The sequence below is a fragment of the Danio rerio genome, chromosome 20, assembly GCF_049306965.1.
Source record: "Danio rerio strain Tuebingen ecotype United States chromosome 20, GRCz12tu, whole genome shotgun sequence".
In the NCBI taxonomy this organism is placed as follows: Eukaryota; Metazoa; Chordata; class Actinopteri; order Cypriniformes; family Danionidae; genus Danio; species Danio rerio.
Genome location: NC_133195.1, coordinates 48,063,994 through 48,083,275, shown reverse-complemented (window position 1 = coordinate 48,083,275; position 19,282 = coordinate 48,063,994). Strand labels below are relative to the sequence as shown.

The 19,282-nt window shown below is 35.7% G+C and overlaps 1 protein-coding gene across 2 annotated transcripts in view; it reads right to left on the bottom strand.

Annotated features, from left to right (window-relative positions):
* The window catches only part of atad2b (ATPase family AAA domain containing 2B), a 203,464-nt gene that overhangs the window by 14,604 nt on the left and 169,578 nt on the right, over positions 1–19,282 (bottom strand). For both annotated transcript variants that reach the window (NM_001365966.1, NM_001365967.1), the window contains exon 26: positions 18,824–18,954. In NM_001365966.1, the coding sequence (NP_001352895.1) occupies positions 18,824–18,954 (131 nt within the window). The remainder of the gene's footprint in view (positions 1–18,823; positions 18,955–19,282) is intronic.

Genomic DNA, 19,282 nt, shown 5'->3' with positions numbered 1-19,282 from the left:
AAAGGTAATATTTGTTTACCCCAGTGAGCTTCAAACACAACTTGGTTAATGTACAGTATATGTGTATACTATTGTAAGTTCATAAAGTTAAAGTAAACAAACTAAGATTAATAAATGCTTTAGAGGCATATAGTTCATTTTAACAAGTTAAGTTGGAATGTAATTAAATAAATAAAGAGTTCAAGTTACTTATTTTGACACTACTGCATTATCATATTATAAACCTCTACTAAAAAATAATACTTAATTAGCAGGGTAACATTTTTATATTGCAAATTATATATCCAGTTAAGTCAGAATTATTAGCCCCCGTTGATTTTTTTCTTTTTTTTTATATTTCCTAAATGATGTTAAACAGAGCAAGGAAATTTTCACAGTATGTCTGATAATATTTTTTCTTCTGAAAAGTCTTATTTCTTATATCTCGGCTCGAGTAAAAGCAGTTTTACATTTTTTAAAAACCATTTTAAGGACAATATTATTAGCGCCTTTAATCAATATATATTATTTGATAGTCTACCGAACAAACCATCATTATACAATAACTTGCCTAATTACCCTAACCTGCCTAATTAACCCAATTAACCAAGTTAAGCCTTTAAAGATCACTTTAAGCTATATAGAAGTGTCTTTCAAAAATATCTAGTCAAATATTATTTACTGCCATTATGGCAAAGATAAAATAAATCAGTTATTAGAAATGAGTTATTAAAACTATTATGTTTAGAAATGTGTTGAAAAAAATCTCAGTTACGGAAAACAATAAACAGGGGGGCTAAAAATTCAGGGAGGCTAATAATTCTGACTTCAACTGTATATATACATATTTAGTGAAAATACAAATGTTTATTCTTCCTCTGAAATTTGTATTCTTTTAAAAAGTTCCTCGAAAGCTGTTGAACGTGGAGATTTTCAACAATAAGCAAAACAGATTTAATAACAAATTTCTAATAATTTTCTTTCATACTTAAAAAAGGGGCATAATTATAATATATACTATATACAGTTGAGTCCTGTGAAATTAGTATTATTTTTTTTACAACATTTATCTTCGTGCTGTTTAACAAAGATTTTTCAAGATTTTTTAACAGTTGTAATAACACATTTCTAATAATTTTGATCATTCCAAATAAACTAGGTCAATTAGATAAACAAGGTAAGTTAGGTTAAAAACTGTTTGGTAGACAAATGAATATGGTTAAATGTATATAAATGTTTATATATTGACAATAGCTATTTTTCAAAAAAATGTCAAATCTGCTTTTATTCCAGCCAAACTGAAATTCATAAAGAACAAATAGCAGGTAAATTACTGTTCAAATGTCCTTGCTCTGTTAAACATCAAGTGCGAAATACAGTATATGAGAAAGACAACCTGAAATATAATGAATGACAGGAGAGAAAATACTAAATAATTGGCATTAAAGCTCACATATGGGCAATGTTGTGGACTCTTGCTGTTTCTCTGGGTCACTGCTCCTCCTCAGTGTCACATCCATCAGCCCCGAACACAACCGTAATCCTAGACCTGTTCACACACTCCATTTGACTCTGGCTAGAGACTTGTTTTGTGATAACCTGACTGGCCCAGACACCAGTTCCACAGATGGAGAGATACTGAGGGACTGTGGGTGTACAGGACACCAGCCAGTCAGCTAATGGAGCACTAAAGTTAAAGTTATAAAAGCCTTGAAAACATTTCCCACCATAAAATATTTAAAAACAATTCAGCTTCACCTACATGCAAATAACACCAGGAGATATATCGGATTTAGAAGTGCAAATATCACAGAAACTGCTGGATGAAGCCAGCCTACACATGAGCACAGGTCAGAAAGACAGAAACATTTCACAAGATAAAAACGAGAAAATCAAACCTACATGGAAAAAAAAACTGAAAGAAAGCTGGTAGTGTATTAGTCCTTAAGAGACACCGAAAGTATTGCATAAGACGAACATATGTTGTATTAATAAGCACAAATGTAAAATGTTTTGCATTAAAAATATTTAAAATGCTGCTGCCAGGATTCTGACCAGAATCAGAGCACATCACACCTGTCCTCATGTCTTTACACTGGCCCCAGTTACATTCAGAATAGATTTTAAAGTATTACTACTGCTCTATAAATCACTAAATGGCCTAAGACCTCAATACATTACAGATATGCTCACTGAATACAAACCTAACTGATCACTCAGATCATTAGTATCAAGTAAATTAGAAATTATAAGAGTTCAGTCAAAGCAGGGTGAATCAACTTTCAGCTATTACACCCCTGCTGCAGGAATCAGCTTCCAGACATGATCAGATGTGCTCCAACATAAGGCACATTTAAATTAAGACTGAAAACACGTCAGTTTAGCTGTGCCTTTACTGAATGAGCACTGTGCTACGTCCAACAAATTACACTATTATGTATTTATTTTTTTCTTCATTATTTTAAAACATGTTTGTTTTAAGACATTTTTAATCAGTTTTCAATTGTTTTTAATACATTTTAATTCCAATATTCTTTTCATTTTTTGTTTCTTTTATTCTTGTTTATGTAAAGCACTTTAAATTATCATTGTGTATGAAACGTACTATATAAATAAACTCTCCTTGCCTAAAAATGCTAGAATGTTATATTCTTAATTGAATTTTGCAATAAAATGGTAAATAAAAATATGTCCATGTCACTTATACAAGTAACTATTATTATACAAATAGATTATGCTAAAAAAGTATTTTTTAGATAATAAAATGAATATAACCTTATATTTATTTAATATAACAAAACATTATTAAAAAAGAGATGTATGTATTTTATATTTAGTTTAAAGATCCCCTTGGGTGAATATTGTGTAGTGTAAAGGTTATTGCACAGAATCCGACATTTTCGTCTTTAATTTTCGTATGTTAAAAAAATAAATGAACCTCACGTCTTATTTCTTATACAATATATTATTTCAAACGACTATATTGTCAATAAAAGTCAATATGTTAAACTGTAGAGTTGAATTTTCAACATTAAAAGACAACAGAGCAGAGATCAGGCTCCCATAATGCAATTCACAACTGTAAAGAAAGAGAAAACACCTGTGAATCACAAAAATACAGATATTTTTTTCAGTGTAGTCAGATTTTGTTACTATGCCAAGCTTTTTACAGTGATCATGATTATGGTAGAATCAAATATGGAAAGAAAAATAGTAGAAGTATGGTATCTTCCTATTTTTAATTAGAACACTAATGCACTGCAGCTGTAGTACATGTATAATGCATTCAATGAGACGAACTGAAAACGGCAATGGTCAAGTCAGAGAAGTGGAATAAGTGATGCAACTGTTGTGGAAGATCCACCAGATGAACCGTATGAAATTAAACCTCTGAGATCAATTTGAGGCACATAAGCCTGCATTGTGCTACACGGGCTAATATCACTATTTCACACTAAGATGGAAAAGAGATTTCTTTTTATTCCAGAAGAAAAGCAGAATTTAGACCAAAGAATAGTCCTCGCACCATAAAAGCAGTATAAACGAAGGCTTCTTAAACTATAGTTATGAAACCTTTGTGTTAGAAATGAAGCGCAAAATGGCTAAAACCACCAGCTCTAATGGGTCTCTAAAGTGTAGTTAAAATGACCAAAATGCAGCTAACGGCAGCTAAAACACGAACACATTACAAAACACTGTGTTTATTAGATACATTAGAACATACGGTAGCGAACAGGCTACAGACAGACTGTGGATTAAAGATAATAACAATGAAAATAATGTTCTGTTTCTTGCACATGCCAACTGTTTCACTTAATAATAGCATAATAGTCTTCAAGTTTGTTATTTCAAATAGAGGTTCCCAGCATGCACCAGTTAAATTAAACAACAACTGTGTCTTTAGTTTAATTTGTAACATTTGAATCACACAAAATCTTAAGAAATTTAAGTCTGGTCCAAACCCCTCTTCCAGAGAATCATAAGCTATAGAGATTAATGATTGGCTCTTGGACTAGAAGGTGGGCCTTCATTAGCCTTATTGATTGTTTAGCTTTTCCCCATTCAAAACTATACGAATTGGTAAGACTTTACAATAAGGTTCATTAGTTAATGCATTTACTAACATGAACTAATCATGAACAACACATGTACAGCATTTATTAATCATAATTAAACATTTACTAGTGCATTATTAACATTCAAATCCGTGCTTGTTAACATTAGTTAATGCACCATGAGTTAACATGAACTAAAATGAACTACTGTATTTTCATTAACTAACGTTAATTAACATGAACAAATATAGTGAATGTATTGTTCATTGTTTGTTCATCTTAGTAAATGCATTAATTAACATTAACTAATGAACCTTTTTGTAAAGTGTCACCCACGAATTACATGTCTTGTGCATTCTATAGTCTTTAGCTGCATCCCAAATGGCACACAATACACTATGTATGCATGTGTAGTGTCATCCCAAATGGAACACAAACCAATTATTTTTAATTGTGAAAATTCAAACGTTTTCCAGATGATGTTTGACGGCTGCCAAGTAGTGAAATAAACGACCAAACTACCAAATAATACCTGTCAAGAATAACTGCATTCTCCATTTGGCGGTGGTATAATCACTCTCTTTGGAGAATTTTGCTTTCACAATCACAATGCGAATGCTCTACTTACACTATTTATACTACAAAATGGCGTAGAATGTGCATACATAAGCGATTTGGGATGCACTTTTTGTTTGCAACGACAGACACCAGGGGAACATGAGCTCAGAAGTTTGTCAAAATTTGTGAATAAATCTAATAAATTTCAACTAATAGATCTAATATATTTCTAAGCTAATATATTTTACATGGTTTCTGATGTGACATGGAAGCAGCTCCTATTTATTTCATCAGGAACAGCAGTTATTATTATTTTATTATTATTGTATGTATTTTTATGGTTGTCAGTCACTGACTTTTTCAGTTTCAGCTAAAAAAAAATATGTATAAAAATAATAGTAATAATAATTTAATGTTCATCTTGAATGCCTTTAGAGTGAGCAAATCAACAGCAATTGCGTTTTTTTGGTGAACCATCCCTTTAAGAGTCTGTGCTGTTCAAGTTATTGCATCATCAGCCCAAGACACAAAATCAATGGCCTCTAGGCTTAATATGACATGTTTCAACCAAATGCGGATCCTTAAAAACAAGAAAGAAAAGTTTAGAAACACAGACTTAAGGTTTGATCTGCCCATTGCTATCTTGTCTCATGCAGTCTGATGTGCTGGCCAAATGTCAAGAGCTATGTTTCGACCAATCGCAACAAATCACCAATGTTGTCTTCTGCTGTTGTCATCTGTCCTGAAAGCAGCACTAAAGCAAAGATAATGTCAAAGTTGCTTGAAATTTTTAGTTGCTGTCTTTGTAATGCCTGTGCATCTATTTTTACGTACTATAATGCATCAAAACAATGGACCCAACACGCCTCATTAGCACATAAATGACATACTGCCACGTAATCACGGTTTCTGGCTCCAAACATAAAAACTAGCATCATTTCTCAAAATTAATGCCTTTTTTCAACCACCTGGATTGAATGTTGCTTTCAGCTTGATAATATCAGCCAAAAACATCATATGGGTTCATAAGAAGAGTAAGTTTAGACCAAAAGTACTCTAGCATAAAGTGTGTTTATGTTTGGCTATCACCTTACCATAGTAAAATATGTGTTACAGGTTGGCAAGATCTCTTTCCTGGCATGCATTTTCCATCAGTTCAGTCAAGAGATAATTTATTTTAGCTCCCTTCACACTTAAACATTTGGTGTTGCTGAGAGAGCAGAAGTGAAAAACTGCCTTAACAATGAACTGCTGAAATAAGAAAAACATAAATAGGAGCAATTATCAAATTTAGCAGAATTAATTATATTGACAGTGGTGAGATAATGAAGTGATTTTACAAGCAGCCTCAACACTCAACAAGGGGAAAAAACAATAAAATAATAGTGTTGGAAAAATATTTTTTTTTATTATTTTTGTCTCTTTTTCTTTTCATTAAACTATTGTATTTGTATTGCTTGATGATATATTAACTAAACTTCTTCTCTTGAGTGTGATATGCCTTGCATGAGAAGTAGATGAAGCTGATAAAAATGCAAAGGCCTGATTGTCTTAAACTAAGTTGAGTTCTGCAGCTAAATTTTCTGTTAGCAGCGATGGGATGAATGTTGTGTAGAGAATTTAAAGAAAAAGAGGACGTATGTATGGGTGTGGCCAAAGGAGGTCTGGAGAATGACTGACAAAAGATGAACTCCACTAAACTCCTCCTGTTAATATCAGCTACCTATAAAAGCTCGAGTCAGGAAAGGAAAATTGTTGCGCACCTCCTGAATGTAACTTTTGCATTGCATTGAGGATACCAGAATTCTGTGAATCGAATTATTCATTTGAATACAATAATTTAAGATTTTTGACATTGAAAAAAAACCCTCTCCTGACTTTTTTTTTGAACATGCATAGAATTGCTTATCTATTCCAACAAAACAGCATTAATAAAACTAGCTTTGTTTAATATGTATGATTGTTAATTATGCACAATTCATGCAAGCATCTATGCTTACTGTGGATCGAGTTATGCAAAATATGGGTTAACAATAAAATTCTTAATTCACAAAAATCACTTTAATTGTTTTGATTGAAATTGATTGTTTGTCTTTGACCCATACAAATATGAAAATAACTGGAATAAACAATGATTGCTAAAAAAATATAGGCACAGTATGTAACTTTCACCACTAAAGGCTGTGTATTCACAACTAGCAAACAGGTTTTGATGACGTTGTGACTGAGTGTGGAATCATGGGAGTTGTGATCTTCATTACATCCTACAGGGCTCCTGCAGAAATCCTGTTCATGGATTAGCTAAAGTAAAGCTGAAAGCCATGGAAGTGAAACGAGCTGAAAAGACGAGAGCAACATGGCAAGAACGCAGCAGAGCTTTTATTATTCCACAATGGTGCAGTTTTATAATGCTAAATACATTGATGTCACCAAACTGGAAATTAAGGGTGTATGATGTCATTAGCATGTCCACACAGGACACGGTCCTTGTCGCTAGTTAATATTTGGCCAAAGGAGAAATGATCGTGCCCAACCGAGGCTGGTTTCTCTCAAGATTTTTTTTTCTTCACTTACGTCAGCTGGTGAAGTTTGTACCTCACCACTGTCGCCACTGGCTTGCTTGGTTTGGGACTTGTGCAGCTGTGCATCGATGGATTTGCTGTTCAGTGATTGGACTTTCATAAGTGAAAACTAAACCACACTAAACTGAACTAAACTGAACGTCTACTCTGAAAACTGGACTGACACATTTTCAATTTACTAGAACTTCTTTGTTAAGCTTCTTTGACACCATTGTAAAAGCGCTATAGAAATAAAAATGAATTGAATTTAAATGTTGTTTATATCTCTGGATTTGACCATTGTTCGAAACTGTGGAATACCCTTCCTACAAAACTTTGCACCATCATGAATGTGGCACTATTTAACCCTCTTGGGTCTTATGGTGTTTTGGAGGACTGGAGAAGTTCTGACATGCCCTGACATTTGTCCCTTTTTCAGATGCTAATAAACATATATATAGCTAAAGTTGAATATCACTGTAAATCATAAAAACTGGGCTACAATAATTGGCAACATTTATGTACAAGATTGTGTTTTTGAGAAAGAAACATTGTTGCGTGGTTGGTGAAAAGTCACTGAAATAACCATCAAAAACACAAATTATTTGTTCACGAGACTTTTGAGAACTTTATCTTGAAGCCTAGAGTTTCTGCTTCAAAATTATGTGAAAATCAACTTTCTTTATTTGCTCAAAGAAAACAATATATTAAATTTTCTAGGATAATTCACGAAAACTCTCTGGTCTATATGCGAGGAGGCGTGAACTATCATTACTACTGGAGTGATTTACACCTGAGAAGACAAAGACCTGCATAATGAGCTGCATAGTAGGGCATGTGACTGAGGAGAGACTAAGGCCCCGTTTACACTAATGCATTTTAGTTTGAAAACGTAAAAGTTTTGCTACGGTTACGCCAACCGTCCACAATACGCCGGAGTTCTCGAGCGCTGAAAACGGAGCGTTTCGAAAACGCTGGAGAGGCCGTTTTCATTCTGAAACGCTGCTGCTCCGTCTCAGTGTGGATGATGGAAAACGGAGACATCTGAAAACGGAGGCGGGGCTGCAGACATTCGCCTCTCTGATTGGGGCTTTTCCTCAATATTAAGTAGCCTAACACACACAGTTTAGTCCTGCATCCTAAGTTCAGACTTCGCAAGTTTGATCAAGGCTGCAGTCTCTTCTTCTCAGTTTGAAATGAAAACAGACTGGACACTGGTAAATCTTCAAAGTGAACAGTGTACTTTATAACTTCATTCACATCACCCTGGCTATGTTGTTTCACTTTCTCAACAATAAAATGTAAACATGATTTAAGGAATTGCCTATTTTCATTTTAATATTAGCAACAGACAGCGGAAATGTTGAGGCGTCGTGATGCATAATGAGCATCATCTTCACTGTGTGGATATTTATAACAAAACGGAGCCGATAACAACTGCCTCCTTTCAATTTCAGTAAAAATACAAAACATCCCCTCTCTTTTGCTGAATATAAGTTTTAATAATCGATAATGGCCATTATAAAAGTATAACATACAATAAGTTTATACATTATAGGACATAAAGGCAAGCAATCAGTCAATATACAGAATAGGCTACGTGGTTACATTAATCATTAACTTATCTTTGCGCTCAGCCAAAACACGTTACCTGAGAACAAGTAATAGATTCCAATGACCAAAATCTGGGAATATGTCGTTAGATAAAGACAACAAGATGAAGGAAATATCACGTTTAATAAATATAGTGAGATTAGATCCAGCGAGAGATGCTTGATGAGAAGTCCGACTAGCACAGCTCTCATCTGGGTAGATGGGCGCAGGCGCTTGCCAAAGAGTGTGTGTGGTCACGTGATGTGCGTTTTCAGCGTTTTGGTGTAGACGGAGAGCTGTTCAGAAACGCTGGGTAAAACGTGAGTGTGGATCGTTTTCATTCTAAAACGCCGTTTTAAAACTAAAATGCACTAGTGTAAACGGGGCCTAAGGGGAGAGGACGAGAACAATAAGCATAAAACTTTTCTGCTTTTAGTTTATTGAGAATATATTTAGCTATCACACAAAATAACTTAAGATTAACTTGCTTGTGCAGTAAGCAAACCTTTAACCTATTTGCTTAGAATTGCTTTTGCATTCAGTAGTTTTGATTGTCTTAATGTTTTATTGACACTCCTGTTTTGATGATGTTCCAAATCATCTTCTGTGTTTTAATGTGTTATTTTGTTTTAATAATTTTGTTTTATTGTTGTAAATCACTTTGCCCCTTGGTAGTAGTAAGATGCTATATAAATAAAGCTGACTGGTTGATTGTTATATACATAAAGCTGATTAACTGGTTGACATAAAAAAAGCTGACTGACTGATTTAAAGTAGGACTGCACAATTTATAATAGTGTCACCTAGTGTGGTGTTCTGCTGCTGTAGCCCATCTGCCTCAAGGTTTGATGTGTTCAGAGACGCCCTTCAACATATCTCAGCTGTCAGCTCAAGTCTGGCCATTCTCCTCTGACCTTCTGCTCAACAAGGCATTTGTCGCTCACTGAATATTTTCTCTTTTTCTGACCATTCTCTGTAAACCCTAGAAATGGTTGTGCGTGAAAATCCCAGTAGATCAGCAGATTCTACAATACTCATACCAGCTCATCTGGCACCAACAACCATGCCACGTTCAAAGTCACTTAAATCACCTTTCTTCCCCATGCTGATGCTGGGTTTGAACTGCAGCAGATCGTCTTGACCATGTCTACATGAATAAATGCATCGAGTTGCTGCAATGTGATTGGATGATTAGAAATTTGCCTTAACAAGCAGTTGGACAGGTGTACCTAATTAAGTGTCCGGTTAATGTTTATCACTCTTCAAGTGCTTGTTTTTTTTGTGTGTGTGTTTGTGGATATTTTAATGAAAACAAAAAACAACAAAACAAAAACTAAATCACACATATTCTGTCTTTAAGAATGACACAATCTATTATTTTGTGCATTGTATTGATTAAATACGAGCCAGAATTGTGCATGACAGATTTCCCCTGAATCATCCAGCTAGAAGAGCCGGAAACATGTCAGACTGGAAACAGCCGACACAAAAGCTTGACAAGCCTTAATAAACGTGCTTTTAAGAAAACATTAAACGTGAGGAAGAAATCTTCCACAGCATCCAAGGCGAAGACAGATTTAGACAAGCACGTCTGGTACCAAAAGCCTCGATCATGTTGAGATTCATAGATGTCATCAAATCTCCAAACTCAACTTCGTGTGTGTTTTTCAACTGGCTTTAAATCCAGTATAATTACTCATCCAAACACCGACACATGATGTGATTCTGTCTTCTCGCGATGCACAAAAAACACCAAGCTCATAGTTTCCCCGTGACGGCCCTTTAATTCCGAGCGTACTTGAGGGCCGTTTGCTGCTCTGCAAAAATGTCAATAGTAATGAGCGCATCTCCAGTCAATGAATATGAATGAAGTGCAGGAAATAAAAAGCAGCCCACTTTTCATTCCTAATATGTGTCAGGCGTTTTTTTTGCCACCCCAAACAGGAGATACCTGCTTAAACGGCAACTCTCACCCCACTTCACCGGCAATTCAATTTGTTCCATAAGCCAGGGATGAAAAAGCAATTATTCACAGCATCCGTCACTTCACGATCTGTTTCTTAAAGATATCAGCCTTTTCTGGGTAAATGAACAAATAAGCCGGGGCGGATTAGTGCCACACGTGCTTCCGGGCCTTTACCCCCCCCATCAGTTGGCGCAGCCCGGTGGCCGGCGGTGCGTGTAAGGAGTCCTCAGTGATGTTGGACTGATAGATGGTGTTTCGGCGGGGTGTGTCGCGTGTCGTCATGCGATAGAGACTGGCGGCTTCGTTTCTTCTTCAGCACTACAGTTGGCACTTTGGAGCTGGTGAGAAGAAAACTCAGCACGCCTGCCCATTTGCTGGCTTGAAAGTGGAAGGCTTGCACATATTTCACTCGCTAGTTAGCAAACAGGATGTCCTGCATTTTAAGTCGCATTAAGGACGTGTGCTGACTGGCATACTAGAAATGTAGACTGTGTTTTGATTGATATAAGCATGGAAATGGTAGGATCTGCCAAATACTATACTGCGAGTATTGCATCTTTACTCCCACAATTCATTATTTGCCCTGATGATTAAACAAATTAATTTAAAAAATGAAATGATAAAATACAGAATTTTTTTAATTATAAATAGGACATTTCATACTTGAAGCAATAAGTATGATAATATTATTTATGATAATAAAATAATAAACATTAGTAAGATAAAGCATAATAAATTATTATGCACAAGAAAATGTGCAGCTAAAATAAAATAAGCAAGCAGGAAAATAAGCAAGGAATAAAGTCAATGTAAAGTCAATGGTTAAATAATTTTGACTACTTTCTTGATTCATTATTTGATGGATTAATTCAATTATTATCTTTTAAAGCTATAACTAATAAAATCCTAATAAAAAATGACACTCTATATAGAACATTGGATCCTAGAAACAATAATTATGATAATATTATTAATGATAATCCTAAAATAAATATTAATATGCCCAAGTAGATGCCTAGCTAAAAAAATAAGTAGGGATGCTTCGATCAGAATTTTTGCAACTGATAGAGTATTGATTCCTCGTCAAGCTAGAACTTTGCCATTGCATAAAGCACATTTTCCCTCCAAGTATGATACTTAATAGGAGATCTCTCATTACCTAAGAGAATAAATAAAGGATTTCGCATATAATCTCTTAAACATGTCTCTTATAACCGTTTAGCGTGGACATGTCATGTCAGAGACAGCTTTACAGAAAATTATAGATAAAACGGATAAAAAAAATTGGTAAGAAAAATGACTAACAATGCAATTTGGAAACATAGCAAATGATAGGAGAATAATTCAACGCTTCTCAATCAAGAAAGTTTTGAGAGCATATTTGATACATAAGTAGTTCAAATGCGTCTTCCTCTGCTTGTAAACTTGTAAACAAACATTTGCGTTTGGTTCATGAGATCGGCCAGATCAACGAGTCATGAAATGTGATTATCAGCCAATACCGATCTCCGGCCGATCGATCCAAGAATCCTTAAAAATAAACAAATTAGCAAGCAGGAAAAGAAGCCAGGAAACCGATAAAGTCAATAATCCAATAGAGTCAATAAGTTCTAATGGAAAATAAGCAATAACAATAACAGAAAAATACAATACCATACTGCAAAGAATATTACACTTTAGTGTCACATTACACTTATCACAGTTTTATGATACTTTCTTGATTCATTGTTTGATCATATAATTTAATTATTATTTGTATAAACCAATGACTGTAAAAAATATGGACGACGCGACAGCCCTTTTTCCCATTGAACGCCTTGAGGGCAAAACGCCTGCTTGACGGGCACAAACTGTCGCAAAAGACTGCTGAAATTGGAGCCAGACATGCGCAGAAGGATTGTCTGATGGAGCCAGAGGAGGAGCCGCGAAAATGAGCAGAGTCGAGCTTCCAATCAAACGCTTTATGTAAAATCAACTACGCCCCCCGAACTTCTCAGCATGCGTTTGCTGTCATATCAACACAAATGGATGTAATAACGTTAACAAATATGAGGGTATTATATATTCAATCGCGCCAGCTTCAGGCCGCAGCGCATAACTTACTCGCGGCGTCGCGGGCTGATTCCGGCTCGCATGCGGCAGCGCCTGCTCGCTCGGCCGCCGCATCTGGCTCGATTGACTCGGGCTGGAATTGGGTAGTGAGTCCAGGCATCCAGAGTAGGTCCAGCAGAGGTAACATTAGTCAGTCTGAGCTCTAAGAGATAAGTCTCCGGCAGGCGAGAATCTAGCCGGAACTGTGTTTTGCTATCTGGGTGGCTAGGCGTGTATCAGCAAACTAATAAAGCCCGAAAAAAGCCCTGAACTTAGCGAATAAACAGTGTTCCACCAGGATCATGTATGTCAGAAACTATAGTTTACTGCTGAACTCATTTTGTCATGGTAAAATAACACAGAAATCAAATAATAACATTTCAGTCTACTTCAGTCTCCTGCCGAAGCTCAGACGCCGCGCTTTGAGAAACTGTCAATCACAGCTGTCAATCACGATGACACGCCCAGCATTAAATTACTGCTAAAAACAAACTGTTCACAAAAATGAAGATCTGCACCTATTTCAGCACAATAACCAGTGCCTTAATCGACCAGAACTATCTTTCGGGACATTTTATTGCAAGTGTAATATTTTTTTTTATTTGGGCTCAAGTCTCCTTCATTAACACGGAAGAGGCGGGCTTTATGACTTGTACTGCAGCCAGCCCCCAGGGGGCGATCTAACGGCCGAAACCTTCACTCAAACGTAGGCTTGCGGCACACTTGGTATAAACCAAATAGCAAATTAGTAGCTGCAGTTTGTTTTGCTTTTTAATCCCACCACTTAATGAATATAAGTGTGCTTTCCAGACCAAACTTAAGCTCAATGTACTGGTAAGAACTCAAACAAAATCAATGATGGTCTCCTTGACTTGATGAACTTGATATCAAAAATTCGAATGTACGTGAATGACTCTGCAAATGCGAGTGAATCCAAAACTGGCCTACACAGCCTAATGATGATGACGATGATGAAGCAGCCTCCACACTGATGAGTTTCTTTCCAAAATGAGATGATGATTGGAGTGATTTCCCTCCTTCTGAGATCAGTACATTACAGCGTAGCTACAGTACACTAATGTGCAGAGAGCTTATGGGATGTGCTTATGGATGTATGTTACCTCAGAACAATCACCCGGTGTAATCAGAGACAGCAGAAAACCTCATTTCCAACTTCCACTGTTTGATGGGGTAATGATATTGGTGGAGGTGTGGGGGATAATCATTAGGTTAATGAACAATTTTTTAAAGGGACTACATGTAGAATTCGAAAACTTTTGTGAATAGTGAAAACCGATGGGGGTTAAAGGTCCTGTGAATTGCTTTGAAAGTGCATTTTTATTTGATGTTTGACATACTCTTGACCGAGACACGAAGAGAGGGCAGAACATAGTGCAGCTCCTCCCCTTTTTATAAAACTTTGCTTTATTACTTTATCACAACTTGTGAGAGTGACTGAGCTCAAGCGCATCTAATGTTAAGCGTCTTGAAGAGGGCGGGACTTGTCAGACACTAAAGACCATTTGATTGGTCACGATTTGATGCGAAACTAAAGTATGAGTTGAAGTGAATAAATACATTGATCCTATAGGTGGAAGTGACAAACTGCAAGCAAGACATGTTTATATCATTTTTATATCTTCTGAATGCAAATTGTCACTGTTTTGGAGCACAATAGCTTTTAAAAATTAACAATACAGATACTGACATCTAAAAAAAAATTTAATGTGATTTAATGTCACAATATAAATCCTATTAATGTTTTTAGAAGCAAAAAATAGACATATCAAACACTTTCGCACACTCATAGCAAAACCTCCAGAGAGCTTTACACTGCTGACTCTTGTTTAATAACACTTGTTAATAGCGACACTGGTGGACGTTATGTGAACTGCTGCTATCGATTTATTGCTCATGCTCAAAATTGTGCACAAAATAACATGTAAATGACTGGATATGATTCAATATCTCTATATAAATTGTAAAGTATTTTCCCCATTGTTGGATTAGAAGTAAAAACTGATCATATCAAACAATTTTGCACACTCATAACAAAACCTCCAGTGAGCTTCAAACTGCTGGTGGCTGCAACACCGGTGGACGTGAACTGCAGCCATTAATTTATTGCTCATGCTCACACTTGTGCACAAATAACATGCAAAAGACTGAATGTAATTCAAAATATTGATATAAAGCATAAAGCATTTTCCCCAGTAAAAATAAGTCATATAAAAAAACTTTTGCAATCATACCAAAACCTCCACAGAGCTTCAAACTGCCAACTCTTGTTTATTAACTCTTGTTAATAGCGACATAGGTGGATGTTATGTGAACTGCAGCCAATGATTTACTGCTCGTGCTCTCCTTGTGCACAAATAACATGTAAAAGACTGAATGTGATTCAACATCTTGATATAAATCGTAAAGCATTTTCCCTCAATATTTACGTACACTAATTTTTTTTTACTGCTTTTTAAAATTGCTCATTTAAAATAAATTGAAGGTCGAGGCAGTGGCGCAGTAGGTAGTGCTGTCGCCTCACAGCAAGAAGGTCGCTGGTTCGAACCTTGGCTCAGTTGGCGTTTCTGTGTGGAGTTTGCATGTTCTCCCTGCCTTTGCGTGGGTTTTCTCCGGGTGCTCCGGTTTCCCCCACAGTCCAAAGACATGTGGTACAGGTGAATTGGGTAAGCTAAATTGTCCATAGTGTATGAATGTGTGTGTGAATGTGTGTGTGGATGTTTCCCAGAAATGGGTTGTGGCTGGAAGGGCATCCGCTGCGTAAAAAATTGCTGGATAAGTTGGCAGTTCATTCCGCTGTGGCGACCCCGGATTAATAAAGGGACTAAGCCGACAAGAAAATGAATGAATGAATGAAAATGAATTGAAACACAATAATTCTTGAGGCTTTTAGGAGGCAACTTAATAGTTTTATGTTCAATCAACTCAAGCGTCGAAGTAAAAAAGTCGGTAACACTTTAGAATAACTATCTGTTATAACTAGTTAATAGACCATTAATAAACTGCTAGTTAACAAGTTATAAATGACTTGTTAAACAAAAGTTAATAGTTTGATAATTATTTACAACTGTGCCTTATAGATGGGCAATGGATAACTTACAAGCAGTTATTTGTCAAGTTGTAAATGACTTCTTAACTGTATTTTAATGATTTATAACTATACCTAATAAATTAGTAATAGATCATGAACAAGCTGTTAGTAAATAACTTAAGGCTAGTTAAGTATCTGTTAATAGTGTATATATGTTATTGGGATGTTATTCTAAAGTTGCAGCTATTTTTCATTTATTAACTGTTAGTAAATGAGGAATAGTTGCAACTTTAGAATAACGTCCCAATAACATATATACACTATTAACAGATACTTAACTAGCCTTTATTAAGTTATTTACTAACAGTTTGTTCATGATCTTACAACATGAACATGCTTAAGCTAATAACTAACACTTAACTATTATATTTACTCACACATTACAGATCAGTTGTTCACCCTATAATAACACCAGTGAAACTTTTTTATTAGATCACTGGTGTAATTAAATTTTTTTATTTATTTTGTTTTCATGTTTAGCACTTCATGGGTTTGTATTCTTGCATACTGCTGTACTGCCATGTCATGGTTCAGTATGTGTGTTTCTATACATTAAAGACAACTTTTAACATTTCATCTGTGGAGTTTCTTTGGTAAAACACAGCACACTGAAAAGCCTATAAGTGGAACAAGGTTAAGATACTAACATTTTATATTTTAAATATTACATCAAATTTCTGTAGCTTGAACTTGTTCCATCCATTTGCTGTTCTACAAGGATTCATTGGTATTAGTAGATGGTTAACAAAGATGAACAACTCTCGTCTGTAAAGTGTGAGTAAATATAATAGTTAAGTGCTAGTTATTAGCTTAAGCATGTTATTGGGACGTTATTCTAAAGTTGCAACTATTCCACATTTACTAACAGTTAATAAATGAAAAATAGCTGCAACTTTAGAATAACGTCCCAATAACATATATACACCATAACTGATACTTAACAAGTCTTTATTAAGTAATTTACTAACAGCTTGTTCATGATCTCTTAAAAATTTATTAGGTATAGTTATAAATCATTAAAATACAGTTAAGAAGTCATTTACAACTTGTCAACTAACTGCTTGTAAGTTATCCATTGCCCATCTATAAGGCACAGTTGTAAATAATTAACAAACTATTAACTTTTATTTAACAAGTCATTTATAACTTGTTAACTAACAGTTTATTAATGGTCTATTAACTAGTTATAACAGATAGTTATTCTAAAGTGTTACCAAAAAGTCATATAAAATACTTTGGGGAAAAAAAAAACATTGAGACAACGTTCACACTGCTGTTGCTATACCGACCAGTAAAACGTAAGTGTTATTTCTTTTTTAAAGCAAAATTAAAAGGTCCTGTTTGTCTCAAATTTTAAAAAATTAAGTTTCAATTTCTTTCGTCTATGCATTGAGACTCATGTGGATTTTTAGCAGTTAAATAACTTAATGAATAACCAAGTTATTAGGCGATTTAAATGCAATAAAATGAATTTCACACTTTATTTTAATCTGCTATTCACACTATTTACACTTAATGGATGATTTTGCAAGGGAGTGCTTCTGCATAAAATGTATAAAATTCTACAAAAAATATACAAAATAAAATGAATTAAAGCACAGATGAAAAATAGAACAAAAGAAAAAATTAAACAAAAGTTATTTTTTCCTGAGTCTAACGATATCGAGGAACAGAAATTCAATAATCAAATGCAAAACAACACTGTACAGTGTCTTTATTGTATAAACACAGTTATCTTTGTTAATGAAGCAAACTTAACCATTTCATGTCCAAATTGTTTAAATTAGCTTGAAATTGTACAGTCAGGGGCCTTAAAAAGTCATCTAAACAAAAATCTTTCATACTTTTAGATTATAGTTAAAGGGCACCTAGGTTACCCCTTTTTTCAGATTTAATACAAGTCTTTTGCGTCTCTAGAAAGTGTATATAAAGTTTAAGATCAAAATACCCATCAGATTTTTCATTATACCTTTTGCAAGATGCTGTTTTATACTGATTTCCAGCAGGGGGTGGTTTTGTCGTACCGCGCCTTTAAGACGAGTCTTTCCCGCCCACTATTTCTACATGCCTCCTCCCTCAGCTGCGTCAGACAACAGACAGACTTAAAGGAAGAAGGTCTCACGTAGCGTTTGTGAGATACTACAGTAAGAACTAACCTTTACTAATCAGTATTGTGAAGTTGCATAGATGAGTCACACACAATATTGTTACAAAGTTAACGCGCGCACCCGCGCGCGCGCGCACACACACACACACACACACACACACACACACACACACACACACACACACACACACACACACACACACACACGCACACGCACGCACGCACGCACGCACGCACGCACGCACGCACACACGCATGCAGGCAGGCAGGCAGGCAGGCAGACAGAGCGCGCTTAGCTTAGTTAAGGCTAACCTCAGACCTTTTATTCCCGGTTGCTTTGCGCATGTCTGCCTGTTCTTGTTGTCATATACACGCGACTACCGGAACATGTTAATGCGCGCAGCTGTCAATCAATTCGGTGAGCGGGGGGATCGCACACCTACGTAATGGTGCGATCGATTTGAAAACAGCTCCAATTGGCCGACCCTTTTTTTTTGTAGTTAAATTGAAAAAAAAGGACTGGGTGTGTTCATATCACCCCAGTATGACGGTCTATACACTATACCAACACACAGATCTGTCCAAACAGCTTGAAAAGAAGATTTTTTACCATAGGTGCCCTTTAAACATGACTTCACAAGTCTTGTTTCGAATTGTGGTTTTTTGGTTAATCAAAATCTTAATTATAGGACATTGCAAGTCCTGCGATGTGACTACTACAATATAGTGTGCACCCTTACCCAACGTTCATCACAATAGTGGAAAGCATGACTACTGCAATGTGTCTCAAAAGTTTGGCCTTACCTTGAGCCGCTGATGGTCAACCACAAGATCAGGAGGTGGTGGAAGTTGCACAGCCTCCTGGAGTCTGACAGCTGGTTCCTCCGCCTGCACTTCTGACAGACCTTTCCCACATTCCTTCCCTTTTGATGAACCTATTAAAAAGAAGCAAAGTCATACTACATTAAAAAAAACTGAACACACATCACACCAGAAACAGACAACACCTGGTGTAGGAAAAACACGTCTGTAGCCGTATAAGAAGAGACGAGTCCTCGGGGTGTTTCTGTTGGTGTATTTAACTCTCAGCAGGATAAACGCTCACAAACAGATGGTGTTTTGAAGTCCAGGAACACAGTTATTTTTTTTTCCCTCCAAACTGTGATTAACCGTATACAGTTGACAATCAATACAAGGAAATATTCAACAGTCCAGCATCTTTGCGGACATCTGTTAAGACTAAAATGTTATTTTGCCCAGTTA